A 21,074-nucleotide genomic window follows, 5' to 3' on the forward strand; every position below is an offset into this window, starting at 1 on the left:
CTATAATCTCTTCAAATATTTTCTCAGACCCTTTGTTTTTCACTTTTTCTTCTGGGACCCCTATAATTCGAATGTTGGTGTGTTTAATGTTGTCCCAGAGGTCTCTGAGACTGTCCTCATTTCTTTTCATTCTTTTTTCTTTATTCTGCTCTGCAGTAGTTACTTCCACTATTTTATCTCCAGGTCACTTATTCGTTCTTCTGCCTCAGTTATTCTGATATTGATCCCTTCTAGAGTATTTTAAATTTCATTTATTGTGTTGTTCATCGTTGCTTGTTTCCTCTTTTGTTCTTCTAGATCCTTGTTAAATGTTTCTTGCATTTTCTCTATTTTATTTCCAAGATTTTGGATCTTTACTATCATTATTCTGAATTCTTTTTCAGGTAGACTGCCTATTTCCTCTTCATTTTTTAGGTCTGGTGCATTTTTATCTTGCTCCTTCATCTGCTGTGTGTTTTTCTGTCTTCTCATTTTGCTTATCTCACTGTGTTTGGGGTCTCCTTTTTGCAGGCTGCAGGTTTGTAGTTCCCGTTGTTTTTGATGTCTGTCTCCAGTGGCTAAAGTTGGTTCAGTGGGTTGTGTAGGCTTCCAGGTGGAGGGGACTAGTGCCTGTATTCTGGTGGATGAGGCTGGATCTTGTCTCTCTAGTGGGCAGGTTCACATCTGGTGGTGTGTTTTGGGGTGTCTGTGGACTTATTATGATTTTAGGCAGCCTCTCTGCTAATGGGTGGGATTGTGTTCCTGTCTTGCTAGTTGTTTGGCATAGGGTGTCCAGCACTGTAGCTTGCTGGTCGTTGAGTGAAGCTGGGTGCTGGTGTTGAGATAGAGATCTCTGGGAGATTTTTGCCGTGTGATATTATATGGAGCTGGGAGGTCTCTTGTGGACCACTGTCTTGAAGTTGGCTCTCCCACCTCAGAGGCACAGCCCTGACATCTGGCTGGAGCACCAAAAGCCTGTCCTCCACACGGCTCAGAATAAAAGGGAGAAAAAATAGAAAGAAAGAAAGAAAGAGGATAAAATAAAATAAAGTAAGATAAAATAAAATAAAGTTATTAAAATAAAAAATATTAAGAAAAAAATTTTAAAACTTAAAAAAAAAAAAATGGACAGACAGAACCCTAGGACAAATGGTTAAAGCAAAGCTATACAGAGAAAATCTCACACAGAAACGTACACATACACACTCACAAAAAGAGGAAAAAGGGAAAAGGTAGTCTATCTTGCTCTCAAAGTCCACCTCCTCAATTTGGAATGATTCTTTGTCTATTCAGGTATTCCACAGATGCAGGGTACATCAAGTTGATTGTGGAGATTTAATCCACTGTTCCTGAGGCTGCTGGGAGAGATTTTCCTTTCTCTTCTTTGTTCGCACAGCTCCCAGGGTTCAGCTTTGGATATGGCCCCGCCTCTGCGGTTAGGTCGCCTGAGGGTGTCTGTTCTTTGCTCAGACAGGACCGGGTTAAAGGAGCAGCTGCTTCGGGGGCTCTGGCTCACTCAGCCCGGGAGGGAGGAGGGGTATGGATGCGGGGCGAGCCCGGCGGCAGAGGCCTGCGTGATGTTACAACAGCCTGAGGCGTGCCATGCGTTCTCCCGGAGAAGTTGTCCCTGGATCTCGGGACCCTGGCAGTGGCGGGCTGCACAGGCTCCCCGGAAGGGAGGTGTGGAGAGTGACTTGTGCTCACACACAGGCTTCTTGGTGGCCGCAGCAGCAGCCTTAGCATCTCATGCCTGTCTCTGGGGTCCGCGCTGTTAGCCACGGCTCGCGCCTGTCACTGGAGCTCCTTTAAGCAGCACTCTTAATCCCCTCTCCTTGCGCAACAGGAAACAAAGAGGCAAGAAAAAGTTTCTTGCCTCTTCTGCAGGTCCAGGCTTGTTTCCAGAATCCCTCCCGGCTAGCTGTGGTGCACTAACCCCTTCAGGTTGTGTTCACGCCGCCAGTCCTCTCCCTGCGATCGGACCGAAGCCTGAGCCTCAGCTCCCAGCCCCCACCTACCCCGGCGGGTGAGCAGACAAGCCTCTTGGGCTGGTGAGTGCTGGTCGCACTGATCCTCTGTGCGGGAATCTCTCTGCTTTGCCCTCTGCACCCCTGTTGCTGTGCTCTCCTCCACGGCTCTGAAGCTTCCCCCCTCTGCCACCCACAGTCTCCGCCCACGAAGGGGCTTCCTAGTGTGTGGAAACCTTTCCTCCTTCACGGCTCCCTCCCACTGGTGCAGGTCCCGTCCCTATTCTTTTGTCTCTGTTTTTTCTTTTGCTGTACCCAGGTACGTTGGGAGTTTCTTGCCTTTTGGGAGGTCTGAAGGTCTTCTGCCAGCGTTCAGTGGGTGTTCTGTAGGAGTTGTTCCACATGTAGATGTATTTCTGAAGTATTTGTGGGGAGGAAGGTGATCTCCGCCTCTTACTCTTCCACCATCTTCTCAAATCCTATTGATTTCCTCTTTTTTGATAGCTGTATTCTTTAGTGAATTGTTTATTCATCCTTTGTTGATTTATTTATGGGGAAATAAGTATTTTTAAATGAATTTTCGTAAATTTTTAATCTAATAAAGAAATCATGTCTGTTGAAAATATCTTTTAGTGTCTAGTTGTGATCTATTTTGCTAATTTTGTTTATCTATAGAAGCTCTAAATTTTCTTTGAGGTAGATTTTATCACTTTTAAATTAGAAAAGGCATATTCCTTCAAGAATTTTGATAAATATTTGATTATTTATCTTTGCTTTGATTTATTTTTAATATTTATCACTTTTTCCACATGGAATTTGTTTTGATACATAATATAATAGTATATACAACTTACATCCTTCAAACTGCTGTCCAGTCATTCCAGTATTTATAGAATAATCCTTTCTTCCTGTTTTGATTTGCAAAGCTCTCCTGATCACATATTAAAGTATTCATTATAATATTGTTTATTAATGGGGTATTTCTTTCCATAGATAAATTTAGTTATCTATTCTAATTTTAGCACAGATGTCCACTTTCCAAACTTTAAGTTTATGGTTTCTAATAGATGAAGGCAACATTTAGAAAGTTAGGAGCTTCATCTACATAAAACTATTTTTTTCCATACCTCAATTATCTCAGTATTATACCTAGTCTCCCCAGGAGTTAAAAGTGGCCCTCCGGTTTCCAATTTCCCAAGTGTCCCACTCAGTGATAATTTATTAAAGGGAATGACTCTCTAATACCTCCTCCCTCTTTATTTCTCAACTGGGTACATCCCTCTTTATTGTCTGGAGCTCAAAACATAATTGCCTGAAAACTCTCTGACCCATCATAAGGGTGTGTAGTCTCTATTAGATTTAGGAAAGACAAAATTAGTAATTCTTTTTTGATGCAAGAATTCAACTTCCGAGTGGAGGAAACATTTTTTTTTAACCTAAGCAAATTACATTTGAAGAGATCTTTAAAAAGGGAAGGGAAACTCATAACTCTATTTCTCCCAGCTAACTCTTAATTCCTCAGAAAGTAAAACTGGTTCATGCGTTGTACAGCCTCTTAGCACAGTGCAACTTTCCTTTAGAGCATCCATCAGAGTTTGTAATGTTGTCTTTACCTGTTTCATGACTTAATTAATGTTTCTATACTCCACTACCTACAATAATAATAGTCAACATTTATTGAGCGCTTACTCTGACTGCATATGAAATGTGTCGGAAACTTTGTATGGATCTTCTCACTTAATTCTTACAGCAACTTTCTCAAGTAGGTACTATGATTATTCCTAGGTAAGTATTATTAGTATTCCCATTTTTAGATGAGAAAGATGGAGCCACAGAGAGACTAATAAATATCCCTTGAGGTGACATTGCTAGTGAGGTTGACCAGGCTTTCAATCCAGGTAGCCTGATTCCAGATGCCACATTCTTCACCTCTAGGCCAGCGCTTTCCAATACAATATTCTGCGATGATAGGAAGGTTCTCTATATATGCTATCTAATATGACAGCCACTAGCATGTGTGAGCATTTGAAATGTAGCTAGTGTGACTGAGGATTGGATTTTTAACTTAATTTCAATGAATTTAAATAGCCATGTGTGGTTACTGGCTACTGTACTGGACAGCAGAGCTCTAGAAGCTGCTGGGCAAAAATTTCCAGGAATGATTGTACACATTTTTGCTTATCATTCTACCCTGGTTCTGGCACAATACCCCACATAATTTGTATTTATTGACTAAAACAAATAACTCAGAAGTGGTAGGATGGGGAGATGATAAGCGGAAACGGGGCTCTGAAAGCACCAAATTGTAAAGGATGCTCACCTCCAATGAAATCTCTCAAGCTTGTTTGGCATAAGTTTCATTTTTAAAATAGCACAAAATAAACATAATAAGATGAGTATTAGGGATTCATTTGGTAACACTGAGGATATTCTTATAACTCATAGTTAATAAGAAGGGAGGAGGGAAATGGCATCAAATAGTAACCTCTGAGAATCGGCACTTATCTGACAAGAAATGAATTTAATGTCAAAATATACTTTCTGGACTATATTTCTACCATGAGCCAAAAAATCCTAGTAGTTGTTTGTAAGGTGGTGAATGACAAGCTCATTCACACTCTTTTCCCCAGAAAACACTCTAATGTTTTTCTGCCTATTACTGAATGCATCTTTCTTTTGTTGGAAGTATCTGTCTGAGCTATATCTGGTGTTTTACATTCTATCACCCGGTATATGTATTTGTTGTCATTGCTCAGAACAATAATCTAACAGATTAAGAGTGTAAAGAGACTCGACTCTATTTGGTAATTAAATGTCAGAAAGTATTTCCCTACTGGTCATGAATGCTGAAGTTTCTAGATAATGCACCATTAAATGTACTCAAATGTACTCATATCAAATGTATATAGAGAGGGTGGGAGGGAGGCTCAAGAGGGAGGGGATATGGGGACATATGTATGCATGTGGCTGATTCACTTTGGTGTACAACAGAAAGTAACACAGTATTGTGAAGCAATTATACTCCAGTAAAGATCTATTTAAAAAAATGTATATTAAAGCAGCACTGCATATACATTATTAGTAACTTTTAGTAGTAAAAGTAACTTCCAAATGTGCTAATGCACTTTTAGAAAACTGCATTAAATGTTCCCCGAAAAGCTGTGCTTGATTGACAAATTGCATTAATTGAAAGAGCTAGAAATTTTGGTTTGAAATAGATAATAGCATCTCAAAACTTAAAGCATTTCACATTTCTTTGTCCTGTTACATCAAGCCACTCTAGTAAGAAATTTGTACTACATGAATCTGAATGAAATTGCTCTATTGAAAAAAAAAATTTAAATGGAAATGCTCACTTAAAGAACCAGAGCAGTTATAGATATTTGGCTGTGCTATGGTGGGAAAAATCTGACATCTTTGCTTTCTTCTTGTTAAGCTTTCCAGATTATTTACTTAGTTCTAGTGTTGATTCTAATGCTTTCAACGTTGTCACCATCTGTGAATTCTATATACTCTGTCTACATTACCAGTATTTCTATTCTCAGTGAAGTAAAAGGCACAATGCTCTATTTTCCTATGAGAATAAAAAGAAAAATCTTTATAATGATTTTTTTCTCCAGCCGTAGGAATAAAATATGGTAAACAACAGATCTTAAATTTTTCAAATCAATGTAACTCACCATCACAAACCAAGAAATATGCCCATTTTTGCCATATTGATTTTCACTTTGGAAAACGTAATATGTTCACTTTGCTGATATATCTTATCTCATAAAAGGACTAGATAAAAATCAATAAAATAATATTGTCTTCTATCATGAAAGAAACATGAAGTTTGGTGTTGTACTATTTTTTTTTAAGATGTGTACAGTTAGATGCTTTAGGGCAATTTACGTAGGTTCTTTCTGTTCTGGTGATATTAGTAACCCATCATTCTGGTTTCTGACCAAGCACCTGCTTCTCCCTGAATATGCATTAGAGGATGCACAGGACAGTGAGCCTTGGCACTAATAAAGCTGAGTGGCCCTGCTCCCATCTCTGTTTGAACAGTAAATAGGAAAGAAGATGCTTCCCATTGGCCAGGTTAAGCACATTAGTGTCTGTGAATCCTGGGTGCAGCTGGCCAAGTGCTCCCCACTTGAATATAATGAATGGGCTTTACCTTGCACTGGCAGAGAGTACACTCAGTGCCATGTTTGATCCAAGAGGACCCAGTGAAGCGAACCACATTCATCTCGTCCAGGCAAGTTTTGGTGATGTCATTACGGATCGTGTCGGCCTGGCAAGGGTCGGTGACACAGCGCGGGCAGCACTCATTCTCTAGGAGGACGCTGAATTCACACTCCACCTCTGGGCAAGGCAGGGGCCAACAGTCAACTTCCCCTTGCTATAAGGAAAGCAGATGAACAAGGGCAAAGGGAGGGGGAGGGAGGGCGTGGAGGGAGGTGAGGAGGGAGAGAGCAGTATTTACTGAATACTCAATTTATTGATGGACATTTATACTCAGACCTTCACAGCTATGAATCTTGCAGGGAATCCACAAAATCCCTATCAGAGAGATGAGACCTATACCGCAGATGGATTATAAAACAGTCTTCAGGGGTTAAACAAGAACAACAATAAAGGAAAGCAAAAACTCTTTCTCTTAAAACAAACAAATTTGCATGCCCTTCTCTTTCCCATGACAAAGGAGAATTGTTTACTACAGAAGAGGTTTTTAGTTTCTGCCTATGAGATGCTTTTCTCATTTTTATGATTTTTTCCCCCACCTTCTCATTTATTCCCTTCTGCAAAAACAAAGTTTTGTCCACTGACAAGAAAGTAAACTGAAATATGAAGGAAATTTGACAGTTTTTCTTTGTTCATTTATACGTTCCTCAGTGTAGGGACTTTGGAAAAAACAAAACGAAACTAGGAGCTGATTTCAGTCTTTTTTATTCCACATGAGAAAATTGTGTGAATTGGATCTTTTTAAAATTTAGTTCCCACCTGTTTCCTATTTTTTTCATAATTCTGAGTCTCAGGGTCTTGGAGATGAAAGCAGCCTTCAGGTACAGAAACTGACCTTGCTCTTTCAATTGATTTTGGGGTTGAAAGTATAAAAAGGAAGCAACAAAAAAGCATTGCCTTAAAAATATCTTCACACAAATAGAAAGGAAACTAGTCCTAACTTTAAAAGTAGCATCTGTGAAACTTTCTTCTATAAAGACATATAGACCAATTTTCCTTTTTATTTACACCACTAGAAAGAAACAAGAAATTTGGTTAAATGAAAAAATGATTGGTATTTTCCTTATCAAGTCTTCATTTTCTTTATCAAGTCTTCATTTTCTTTTTAACCTATTGTTTCCAGTAGAAGTTTCATAAATATATACATTCGATTCTAAGATTCTAGTATCTATTGCATATCCATATTATGTGTAAAACAGGGTGCCCACCAGAACAGCATTGACAGTAACAATCTTTAGAAAGAAAAAAAAGTGTTTTTTTGTTTTTGTTTTCTTACATCTAAGCATAATTGATAGAAATGGATTAACAAAAGGTCTACTGGAAAAAGTGATTTTTTTTGAATGCCATTATTCTGTTCATAACTGTCTCTAAGTAAACCTAAGCTGAGAAGCCAGGAGAGCCTTTTCTTCTTTTGAGCTCTGGAGATAGTCCTGAAAGCCTGACATGACATGGTGTACCACATCTACCCCCAGATATTCCTGCTCAGGCCCTGAATGCATAACCATCACCTTATCATCCTAACCAGGTTCACTTTTTGTAACTCCCAACACTATGGCCAGGTACCAAATATCGGTGCAGGGGGGCAGGGCAAGGTTGTTTTACGATTTCAATTCTGGGTTTAAACGTTTCCCTGAATTTCACGTAGCTGAACTTACCAAGCAGCGGCACTGTTGGCAATTCTGGACCCAGGTGTCACCACTGTTGTACAAGGTTTCCCCATTTTGGTGGAGGCACTGACTGCTCAGCCTTGGGTCACATTCGGGGCAGCAGAAAAGATCAACCGTGGGATTCTCACAGTCACAGACCATCCGTCGACACATTACAAATCCATTCTGTATGACAAGGGGAAAAAAGCAGTTACCAAAAACCTCCACTTCTCATTATACTAACATCATATGTATGTGTGTATCTGTGTGTGTGTACATGTGTATATACACACACATATATACATTTTATATATATTACATGCTATATCTATAATCTCAGATGTTGATCTGGAAGTTGAGCTAACTCACACTGTTTACCCAATATAACTGATTTTCTTTAAAATTCCATTTTGTTGCTAACACCCAGAAATTACTTAAGCTGGAGAACTTCCAATTTTCTTTCCACACATTACTCTTTAAATGACTTGACTGGAAAGAAAATTTTCAGAACTAACCAGTTAAAATGATAACCACTGCATGGCTCTTATGTGTAAATAAATTGTGTATGTATATATAAATATACATTTACTTGTTTATTAATATAGTAATTTGAATACTAACTAAATTTTGTTTTGTGTGAGGGCTTATATGTTTATATTTGGTAGCTAGTCAACAAGTTTTACATATTATTAAGTTTCTAGAATATTTTAACCTTATGATTTGTACAAGCTGTTATCAATTTCTTTAATAGTTGAGTCCTTGGTATTATTCATTTAACTGTAATTCAAATGTCTATTATCAACTGGGTATATATAATAGAACACCTCTCTAAAACTGAAATATAACCCAAATAGATATTTTTCACTTACAGGCCATAGCATATTCATTATGGTTTCATTTATGCATTCATTCAAATATGATATTGTGACTATAGAAACATTAGCATAGTTAGAAACAAAATTTTACCATATGAATAAATACATTGTGGTACTTCCATACAATGGAATACTATTCAGTAATAAAAAGGAATGGTTACTGATACGTGTAATGAATATAAAGGAATGTCAAAACATAATGCTGAGAGAAAGGAGTCAGACACAAAAGAGTATGGACAGTCTTCCCTTGGTATCGTGGATACCAAAATCCGTGGATGCTCAAGTCCCTTATATTAAATGGCATAGTATTTGCACATAACCTATGCACACCCTCCCGTTTACTTTAAATTATCTCTAGATTACTTATAACATCTAATACAATGTAAATATTATGTAAACAGTTGCCGGTGTGGGGGAAATTAAAGTTTTGCTTTTTTGGAACTTTCTGGAATTTTTTTTCGCAAATATTTTTAATCCACAGTTGGTTGAATCCATGGATGGAGACCCTGCAGATACAGAAGGCCAACTGTGTTATATGATTCCATTTATATGAGGCTCTAGAAAATACAAATCTAATCTATAGAAACTAGAAGCAGTGTTTGTTTGAGGCTAGGGCTATGGGACTAAGAAAGGACTGAGGCAACATTTTGGGTAGGTAAAAATGTTCTGTTATATTAATTGAGTGATGGTTAAATGGACTATGCATTTGTCTAAGTTCATCAAGCTGTACACTTGAAATATATGCAAATTACACCTCGATAAAAATGGTTACAATGTTTTGTTTATACTAACCTGACACGAGCACACAGAGCACCTGTCATTTTCCAACACCCAAATCTGACCATTGTGCTTAACTTTTCCATCATGGATGCAGTCCCCTGTGCAATTCTTTCCATGAGGACATCGGCAATCATATCCACCATCCAAGTTAAAGCAAATGGTATCATTGGCACAGCTGTGCCTCCCGGTCCCACACTCGTCAATATCTACAGCCAAGAAAAGGCAGCAGGCAATGTGCTTAGAATATGCTCCGTTTCAAACAACTGCAGTCAGGTAAGTTGTCTCCTGACATAAAGCATTCAACTGGAAATTAATTTTCATCTTACTGGCATGCATTTCCTATTAATGCTGACTAAAGCAATGATAATGATCTAGGGATTTCACACAAAAATATTATCATGCTTAGTTTCAAACACCAAATAACCTTGGCTAGATTTTTAACTTTTATATCTCTGTAAATACCATTAGGCTTTATGAAACATTTATATTTTTTTGAAAGTTACAAATAGGACTCAATGTTTCAAACACAAACAGTTTGGCAGTGGAAATTCTAAAAGTGCCTATTTTTTTTAAATTGAGGAAATCATCCTCAGTGTTAAAATGGTGCTTACAGAAAATCCTTTCTTAGTGGGAAATGAAATGTCATGGAAGACCTGAGGCATTTTTATTCAGTTTCAAGCCCTGTTCTCACAGCTGTGTCACCCATATGTAAGCTCTTTCCAGTGTACTGCCCAGGTGTTCTTCCCTTAACAGTCCAGGCATTTTCACACTGTCCTTACACCCTGCCTCTCACCCATGGAAGGGCAAGTGACCATAAGCAATTACCATCTCTCGCACAAAGAATCCCCCAGTTCTTAACTTTCCCATTTCAGATAGTTTCATCTCCTGCCTCAGTTGGCAGCTTCCCATTCTTCACCTGACCTCACCTATTCCATGGCAATCACAATCAAAGCATTTTCATACAGATGAAAAGCAAACATATGTTGACCCCCAGATCAGGTCCATATGAAGATATGGGATTCATTTTATTTATCCACACCATTTAAAGGTCACAAGCCAAAATACATTTCAGGGATATTGTACGAGTGGCAGTAAGGAGTTATTTCCTTTTTCATCTGAGTAAAGGTCAAGAAATAAAGAATTAACTCACAGCAGGAAAAGTGGGTTAGAGAGAAGGTGGAATATATAGCTTTTAACTAGAAGAACCGTACACTGATTTCCCTTCAAAATTAGACAGTATAGTAACTATCTTCCTTAAATGGTTTGATTCCAACATTGTTGGGGACATGCACTGGCCAAGATTATACTTTAGCCACATTTAAATTCTTAAATACTTAAATTCTGTCATATATGTTTTCCTGAAAATAAGTTACATGATTACTTCTCTCTACGTACTTTGATTTTTATTAGTTCCCATATCAATAAAACCAATGAACTGAGATGACAGCTGAAAAGGTTTCTATTATAACTACAGTAAACTTTATTATAGCTTGATTTGTCAAGGATAATACTGCTTATAATTAAAAACTATGATCAAAAAAATAACTCTTAGCCAGCATGAGGATATATTAAAATTTTTAAAAATACATTTATATATATATATGTATGCATACATGTATATCAGATCAGAAAAAAATTTTCTCTTGGTAATAGAAATGAATTTTATAAAACACGTCTATATTTGGTCTAATCCAAATAATAAGGTATCTCTGATGAGTTGATATTTGTCTCCCATTAATTATTTTTGTAATTACCAATTATGGTAAGCAAGGAAAATATTAACCATAGTTGTTTGGTCTCTTTGATCACAATCTTTACAAATACCTCTTACTACCCTTTTAATATCCACTATATTTGTATATATATATTTTATATATTTAACCCTTTAAATATCCACTAATATAAGGACACTATTCTGTTAATGGCAATGGCTGGATTTTTACAATCATTTCATTTTGCCTTACATTTAAAATAAAAGCTCTGCTAACAGGTTTCTTTGTTTGTTTGGTTAAAGGCAGACAGTGTCCTTGGATTTGATGCAGAAGACAAAGAAAAGAAGATATATAGGTACAAAGAACATATGTAACCTTAAATAAAGTACATTAACAATGAAGAAATAGAATAAAAAGTTGCTTACGACAATGGTTGGCATGTACTTGTCATGCCTGGAGAAATATTTAGGCAAAAACATCATAATGGACTATTACCTTTTGCTATCCTATGAGATTTGAACTAATTTGAACTTAAGTTTCCTGCTTGTTATCTATACTGGGTTTCCCAGGGCAGAAACTATTCTCAATTGAATGATAGTATAGAATTTTGGAATTCATTTTTACATATAGTTTTATCAAAATATAAGATTCCTGCATTATATACATAATATATACATAAAGAGTATATATTCTACTTTGAAAAACCTACTATAGTATACAGAAATTCCAACTTTAAAAATACTGAGACAGCAGAAGCAAGAAGAACTAAAATCCTGCCGCCTGTGGAACAAAAACCACATTCACAGAAAGATAGACAAGATGAAAAGGCAGAGGGCTATGTACCAGATGAAGGAACAAGATAAAAACCAAGAAAAACAACTAAATGAAGTGGAGAAAAGCAACCTCCTAAAAACAGAATTCAGAATAATGATAGGAAAGATGATCCAGTACCTCGGAAAAAGAATGGACGCAAAGATAGAGAAGATGCAAGAAATGTCTAACAAAGACCTACAAGAATTAAAGAACAAACAAACAGAGATGAACAATAACAATAACTGAAAAGAAAAATACACTAGAAGGAATCAATAGCAGAATAACTGAGTCAAAGGAACGGAAAAGTGACCTGGAAGACAGAATGGTGGAATTCACTGCTGTGGAACAGAATAAAGAGAAAAGAATGAAAAGAAATGAAGACAGCCTAAGAGACCTCTGGGACAACATTAAATACAACAACATTCGCATTATAGGGGTCCCAGAAGGAGAAGAGAGAGAGAAAGGAACAGAGAAAATATTTGAAGAGATTATACTCAAAAACTTCCCTAACATGGGAAAGGAAATAGCCACCCAAGTCCAGGAAGTGTAGAGAGTCCCATACAGGATAAACCCAAGGAGAAAAATGCCAAGACACATAGTAATCAAATTGGCAAAAATTAAAGACAAAGGAAAATTATTGAAAGCAGCAAGGAAAAAACGACAAATAACATACAAGGGAACTCCCATAAGGTTAACAGCTGATTTCTCAGCAGAAACTCTACAAGCCAGAAGGGAGTGGCACGATGTATTTAAACTGATGAAAGGGAAGAACCTACAGCCAAGATTACACTACCCAGCAAGGCTCTCATTCAGATTTGATGGAGAAATCAAATGCTTTACAGACAAGCAAAAGCTAAGAGATTCAGCACCACCAAACCAGCCCTACAACAAATGCTAAAGGAACTTCTCTAAGTGGGAAACACAAGGGAAGAAAAGGACCTACAAAAACAAACCCAAAACAATTAAGAAAATGGTAATAGGAACATACATATCGATAATTGCCTTAAATGTGAATAGATTAAATGCTCCAACTAAAACACACAGGCTCACTGAATGGATACAAAAACAAGATGTACATATATGCTGTGTACAAGAGACCCACTTCAGACCTAGGGACACATACAGACTGAAATTGAGGGAATGGAAAAAGATATTCCATGCAAATGGAAATCAAAAGAAAGCTGGAGTAGCAATACTCATGTCACATAAAATAGACTTTAAAATAAGGAATGTTACAAGAGACAGGGAAGGACACTGCATAATGATCAAGGGATCGATCCAAGAAGAAGATATAACAATTGTAAATACATATGCACCCGACATAGGAGCACCTCAATACATAAGGCAACTGCTAACAGCTATATAAGAGGAAATCGACAGTAACACAATAATAGTGGGGGACTTTAACACCTCACTTACACCAATGGACAGATCATCCAAACAGAAAATTAATAAGGAAACACAAGCTTTAAATGACACAGTAGACCAGATAGATTTAACTGATATTTATAGGACATTCCATCCAAAAACAGCAGATTACACTTTCTTCTCAAGTGCGCACGGAACATTCTCCAGGATAGATCACATCTTGGGTTACAAATCAAGCCTCAGTAAACTTAAGAAAATTGAAATCATATCAAGCATCTTTTTTGACCACAACGCTATGAGGTTAGAAATCAGTTACAGGGGAAAAAACATAAAAAACAGACCTCCCGAGGGCGCTTCCCGCCTGGCAGGAGGAGGAGCGGCTGCAGGGAGCTGAGCGGTGGTGCGGTGGCTGGACCCCCTCGTAACCCCGCCCACCCACCGCTGGCTCGGGAGAAACCAGCGTGATCTTCCTCCTGGGGAGCGGCCTCCCCCAAGTCTGCCCAGCCGGTGCCTCCGGCAATCTCCGCAAAAATGCACCCGTGTTAGACCGGCTGTCATCTAGAAACGCCCCAGGGTGCCCGACGAACAATCACGAACTCTCCTGCGTATTTAGGCAGAAGTAGGACGCAAAGGATCGGGTTCCCGTTTTGCTGCCTAATGCGGAGGCTCCAGTTTCCGCGGCTGCTTCTCTCGGGTGTTAACTGCCACGCTGTCGTCAGCTCCTTATGGCGACCTAGCCTTGAAGGAAGTGCCAGCCTTTCGCATCTTTACAGTAACAAGTTAAACCCCGAGCAGGGCTATTGTGAAAGAGAAGTTAGATTAGCCTCGTCTCTCGACTTTTGGACGCTCTCCTCTGAAAACCTTATAGCTGTGTTGCCAATTGATCCTGTTAAAGAAAATGATGTGCGTAAAGTGAAAAACTGTGTTTTTTCAATTGCCTTCCCCACTCCTTTCAAATCAAGAGTACATCTTGTAGCAGTTTCAAAGCAAGTGCTAGAAGATATTTTGGACCTTGATTTATCTGTCTCAGAAACAGATGATTTTATCCAGCTTGTAAGTGAAGAAAAGATAGTACTTGGATCCATTCCACTGGCTCACAGATATGGGGGCCACCAGTTTGGGATATGGACAGATCAGCTCGGCGATGGAAGAGCCCATCTTATTGGAATTTACATGAACAGGCAGGGTGAAAAGTGGGAGCTCCAATTAAAAGGCTCAGGAAAAACCCCGTACTCCCAAAACGGCGATGGCAGAGCTGTGCTTCGTTCCTCCATGAGAGAATTTTTGTGTAGTGAGGCTATGTACTATCTCAGAATTCCCACTAGCAGAGCTGCAAGTCTGGTTGTAAGTGATGATGCAGTATGGAGAGATCAATTCTACAATGGAAACGTTGTGAAAGAACGAGGTGCAGTAGTGCTGCGTGTTGCAAAATCATGGTTTAGAATTGGATCGTTAGAAATTTTGGCTCATTATGGTGAATTGGATTTACTAAGGATGTTACTAGACTTCATCATACAGGAACGCTTCCCCTCAGTAGATGTCAAGGAACCTAACAGATATTTGGATTTTCTTTTTTCTACTGTGGTGTCTGAGACAGCACAGCTTATTGCCTTGTGGATGTCTGTTGGTTTTGCACATGGTGTTTGTAATACTGATAACTTCAGTTTGTTATCCATTACAATTGACTATGGTCCATTTGATTTTATGGAGGCCTATAATCCAGATTTTGTACCAAACACATCTGATGATGAAAGAAGATAAAAATAGGATATCAGGCTAATATTGGAATGTTTAATTTAAACAAGTTGTTACAAGCTCTAACCCCATTACTGGATCCTAGGCAAAAGCAACTTGCTGCTCAGGGTATCCCATTCTTTACGATACAAGATTTAGAGAATTGTTCAAAGCCAAATTGGGATTACTTGGAAAAAGCAAGGGTGATGATGATTTAATTGCATTTCTCTTACATCTCATGGAAAAGACAGAAGCTGACTTTACAATGACATTTCGGCAGCTCAGTGAGATCACTCAAAGCCAGTTACAGGAGCTCAGAATTCCTCAGCAATTCTGGGCACTGAAAATGATCTCAAAGCACAAACTCTTTCCTGCCTGGGTGTCCCAGTACCTTTGGAGACTGAAGAGTAACATGAATGATTCAGATTCTGAAAGAAGAAAAAGAATGACAACTTTTAATCCTAGATATGTGCTGGAGAACTGGATGGCAGAATCCGCAGTGCAAAAAGCAGAAAGGAAAGATTTTTCAGAGGTCCATCTCCTCCAGCAAGTTCTTCACCGTCCTTTCCAGAAGCATTCTGCAGCTGAGACAGCAGGCTATTCCTCACCTACTCCTTCCTGGGCCAAAGATCTCAGGGTTAGCTGCTCATCTTAATTGGGGGAAAATCAATTAAGGGAGACTTCTATCACCGAACCCAGCATAGAATAATCTATTTGACAAATTCTTAATGACCACCTACATTTTCTTGACAATCCTGCATTTCATAATAATGGTTATATATAAAAATATTTTTGAACCAAATAAAGTGGACCTATTCTCTAGAAAAAAAAACATAAAAAACAAATACATGGAGGCTAAACAATACATTTCTAAATAACCAAGAAATCACTGAAGAAATCAAAGAGGAAATCAAAAAATACCCAGAGACAAATGACAATGAAAACACGACAATCCAAAAGCTATGGGAAGCAGCCAAAGCAGTTCTAAGAGGGAAGTTTACAGCAATACAATCCTATCTCAAGAAACAACAAACAGCTCAAACAAACAATCTAATCTTACACCTAAAGGAAGTAGAGAAAGAAGAACAAACAAAACATTTCTCCAAAGAAGACATACACATGGCCAAGAAGAACATGAAAAGCTGCTCAACATCACTAATCATTAGAGAAATGCAAATCAAAACTACAATAAGGTATCACCTCACACCAGTTAGAATGGGCATCATCAGAAAATCTACCAACAAATGGTGGAGAGGGTGTGGAGAAAAGGGAACCCTCTTGTGCTGTTGGTGGGAAGGTAAATTGATACACCCCTATGCAGAACAGTATGAAGGTTCCTTAAAAAATTAAAAATAGAATTACCATATGACTCAGCAATCCCACTACTGGGCATATACCCAGAGAAAACCATTATTCAAAAAGACACATGCACCCCAATGTTCATTGCAGCACTATTTACAATAGCCAGGTCATGGAAGCAACCTAAATGCCCACTGACAGACGAATGGATAAAGAAGATGTGGTACATATATACAATGGAATATTACTCAGCCAGAAAAAAGAATGAAGGTAAGAAAATGGCAGCTTCCAGGAGGGCTCAGATTGGTGAGTACTCTCCAGAACTGCCGCTGGCCATGTATTTGTCCCTGCAGTGAGCCACAGCTGCCTCCCACTTCTGCAGGAGACCCTCCAATACTAGCAGAAGAAGAGAGGGAGGATGAATAGAAGAATATAACAAGTTGGCAAGTTCTGGAATGCCATGCAGATGACAGGCTCTTGGTGCTCCAGCCAGGCATCAGGGTTGTGCCTCTGAGGTGAGAGAGCCAAGTTCAGGACACTGGTCCACAGGACACCACCCAGCTCCATGTAATATCAAATGGCAAAAATCTCCCAGAGATGTCCATCTCAACGCCAAGACCCAGCTCCATGCAACGACCAGCAAGCTACAGTGCTGCACACCCTATGCCAAACAACTAGCAAGACAGGAACACAACCCCACCCATAAGCAGGGAGGCTGCCTAAAATCATAGTAAGGTCACAGATACCCTAAAACACACCACCAGACATGGACCTGCCCACCACAAAGACAAGATCCAACCTCATCCACCAGAACACAGGCACTTGTCCCCTCCACCTGGAAGCCTACACAACCCACTGAACCAACCTTAGCCACTGGGGACAGACACCAAAAACAACAGGAACTACGAACATGCAGCATGCGAAAAGGAGACCCCAAACACAGTAACTTAAGCAAAAACAGAAGACAAAAACACACACAGCAGATGAAGAAGCAAGGCATAAAGCCACCAGACCTAAAAAATGAAGAGGAAATAGGCACTCTACCTGAAAAAGAATTCAGAATAATGATACTAAAGATAATCCAAAATCTTGGAAATAGAATGGAGAAAATACAAGAAACATTTAACAAGGATCTAGAAGAACTAAAGAGCGAACAAACACTGATGAACAACACAATAAATGAAATTAAAAACTCTCCAGAAGGGATCAGTAGCAGAATAATTGAGGCAGAGGAACGGATAGGTGACCTGGAAGATAAGATAGTGGAAATAACTACTGCAGAGCACAATAAAGAAAAAAGAATAAAAAAAATTGAGGACAGTTTCAGAGACCTCTGGGACAACATTAAACACACCAACATTTGAACTATAGGGGTCCCAAAAGAAGAAGAGAAAAACAAAGGGTCTGAGAAAATATTTGAAGAGGTTATAGTTGAAAATTTCCTAATATGGGAAAGGAAATAGTTAATCAAGTCCAGGAAGCACAGAGAGTCCCATACAGGATAAATCCAAGCAGAAACACGCCAAGACACATATAAATCAAACTATCAAAAATTAAATAAAAGAAAACATATTAAAAGCAGCAAGGGAAAACCAACAAATAACATACAAGGGAATCCCCATAAGGTTAACAGCTGATCTTTCAGCAGAAACTCTGCAATCCAGAAGGGAGTGCCATGACATATTTAAAGTGATGAAGGAGAAAAATCTACAACAAAGATTACTCTACCCAGCAAGGATCTCATTCAGATTTGAGGGAGAAATTAAAGTCTTTACAGACAAGCAAAAGCTAACAGAATTCAGCACCACCAAATCAGCTTTACAACAAATGCTAAAGGAACTTCTCTAGGCAGGAAACACAAGAGAAGGAAAAGACCTACAATAACAAACGCAAAACAATTAATAAAATGGGAATAGGAACATACATGTCCATAATTACCTTAAACATGAAAGGATTAAATGCTCCAACCAGAAGACACAGACGGGCTGAATGGATACAAAAACAGAACCTGTACATATGCTGTCTACAAGAGACCCACTTCAGACCTAGGGACACATACAGACTGAAAGTGACAATACGGAAAAAGATATTCCATGCAAATGGTAATCAAAAGAAAACTGGAATAGCAATTCTCATATCAGACAAAATAGACTTTAAAACAAAGACAATTACAACAGACAAAGACACTACATAATGATCAAGGGATCGATCCAAGAGGAACATATCACAATTGTAAATATTTTTGCACCCAACATAGAAGCACGTCAATACATAAGGCAAATACTAAGAGCCATAAAAGGGGAAATCGATAGTAACACAATCATAGTAGGGGACTTTAACACCCCACTTTCACCAATGGACAGATCATCCATAATGCAAATAAATAAGGAAACACAAGCTTTAATGATACAATAAACAAGATGGACTTAATTGATATTTATGGGACATTCCATCCAAAAACAACAGAATACACATTCTTCTCAAGTACTCACGGAACATTCCCCAGGATAGATCATATCCTGGTTCACAAATCAAGCCTTGGTAAACTTAAGAAATTTGAAACTGTATCAAGTATCTTTTCCAACCACAACACCATGAGAATAGATATGACTCACAGGGAAAAATCTGTAAAAAAATACAAACACATGGATGCTGAACAATACACTACTTAATAACCAAGAGATCACTGAAGAAATCAAAGAGGAAATAAAAAATACCTAGAAACAAATGACAATGAAAACACGATGACCCGAAACCTACGGGATGCAGCCAAAGCAGTTCAAAGAGAGAAGTTTATAGCAATACAATCCTACCTGAAGAAACAGGAAACATCTCAAATAAACAACCTAAACTTACACCTAAAGCAATTAGAGAAAGAAGAACAAAAAACCCCCAAAGATAGCAGAAGGAAAGAAATCATAAAGATCAGATCAGAAATAAATGAAAAAGATATGAAGGAAACAATAGCAAAGATCAATAAAACTAAAAGCTGGTTCCTTGAGAAGGGAAACAAAATTGATAAACCATTAGTCAGACTCATCAAGAAAAAAAGGGAGAACACTCAAATCAATAGAATTAGAAATGAAAAAGGAGAAGTAACAACTGACACTGCAAAAATACAAAAGATCATGAGAGATTACTAAAGGAACTGTAGGCCAATAAAATGGACAACGTGGAACAAATGGACAAATTCTTAGAAATGCACAATCTGCAGAGACTGAATCAGGAAGAAATAGAAAATATGAACAGACCAATCACAAGCACTGAAATTGAAACTGTGACTAAAAATCTTCCAACAAACAAAAGCCCAGGACAAGATGGCTTCACAGGTGAATTCTTTCAAACATTTAGAGAAGCGCTAACACCTATCCTTCCCGAATTCTTCCAAAATATAGCAGAGGGAGGAACACTCCCAAACTCATGCTGTGAGGCCACCATTATCCTGATACCAAAACCAGACAAAGATGTCACAAAGAAAGAAAACTACAGGCCAATATCACTGATGAACATAGATGCAAAAATCCTCAACAAAATATTAGCAAACAGAATCCAACAGCACATGAAAAGGATCATGCACCATGATCAAGTGGGGTTTATCCCAGAAATGCAAGGATTCTTCAGTATACGCAAATCAACCAATATGATACACCATATTAATAAACTGAAGGAGAAAAACCATACAATCATCTCAATCAATGCAGAGAAAGCTTTCAACAAAATTCAACACCCATTTATGATAAAAACCCTCCAGGAAGTAGGCATAGAGGGAACTTTCCTCAACATAATAAAGGCCATATATGACAAACCCACAGCCAAGATCATCCTCAATGGTGAAAAACTGAAACCATTTCCACTAAGATCAGGAACAAGACAAGGTTGCTCACTCTCACCACTATTATTCAACAGAGTTTTGGAAGTTTTAGCCACAGCAATCAGAGAAGAAAAAGAAATAAAAGGAATCCAAATCGGAAAAGAAGAAGTAAAGCTGTCACTGTTTGCAGATGACATGATACTATACATAGAGAATCCTAAAGATGCTACCAGAAAACTACTAGAGCTAATCAATGAATTGGGTAAAGTAGCAGGATACAAAATTAATGCACAGAAATCTCTAGCATTCTTAAACACTAATGATGAAAAATCTGAAAGTGAAATTAAGAAAACAATCCCATTTACAACTGCAACAAAAAGAATAAAATGTCTGGGAATAAACCTACCTAAGGAGACAAAAGACCTGTATGCAGAAAACTATAAGACATTGATGAAAGAAACTAAAGATGATACAAATAGATGGAGAGATATACCATGTTCTTGGACTGGAAGAATCAACATTGTGAAAATGACTCTACTGCCCAAAGCAACCTACCGATTCAATGCAATCCCTACCAATTAAACTACCAATGGCATTTTTCACAGAGCTAGAACAAAAAATTTCACAATTTGTATGGAAACACAAAAAGACTCCGAATAGCCAAAGCAATCTGGAGAAAGAAAAACAGAGCTGGAGGAATCTGGCTCCCTGAATTCAGACTATACTACAAAGCTATACTAATCAATACAGTATGGTACTGGCACAAAGTCAGAACAGGATAGAAAGCCCAGAGATAAACCCAGGCACATATGGTCACCTTATCTTTGATAAAGGAGGCAAGAATATACAGTGGAGAAAAGACA

General features: G+C 38.2%; 2 protein-coding genes across 3 annotated transcripts in view; one reads left to right on the top strand and one right to left on the bottom strand.

The window, feature by feature from the left end:
- NELL2 (neural EGFL like 2) overlaps positions 1-21,074 on the bottom strand; it is a 377,275-nt gene that overhangs the window by 11,597 nt on the left and 344,604 nt on the right. For both annotated transcript variants that reach the window (XM_067696278.1, XM_067696277.1), the window contains exons 18-20: positions 9,487-9,680; positions 7,829-8,005; positions 6,106-6,330 (exon numbers count right to left, since the gene is read on the bottom strand). In XM_067696278.1, coding sequence (XP_067552379.1) covers positions 6,106-6,330; positions 7,829-8,005; positions 9,487-9,680 — 596 coding nt within the window. The remainder of the gene's footprint in view (positions 1-6,105; positions 6,331-7,828; positions 8,006-9,486; positions 9,681-21,074) is intronic.
- LOC137201817 (protein adenylyltransferase SelO-like) lies at positions 14,010-15,927 on the top strand. Its single transcript, XM_067696279.1, is given in 3 exon segments — positions 14,010-15,123; positions 15,126-15,224; positions 15,227-15,927. Coding segments are annotated over 3 exon segments (1,728 nt in total). The 5' UTR covers positions 14,010-14,024; the 3' UTR covers positions 15,757-15,927.

This window comes from Pseudorca crassidens, chromosome 11 (assembly GCF_039906515.1).
Source record: "Pseudorca crassidens isolate mPseCra1 chromosome 11, mPseCra1.hap1, whole genome shotgun sequence".
NCBI lineage: Eukaryota > Metazoa > Chordata > Mammalia > Artiodactyla > Delphinidae > Pseudorca > Pseudorca crassidens.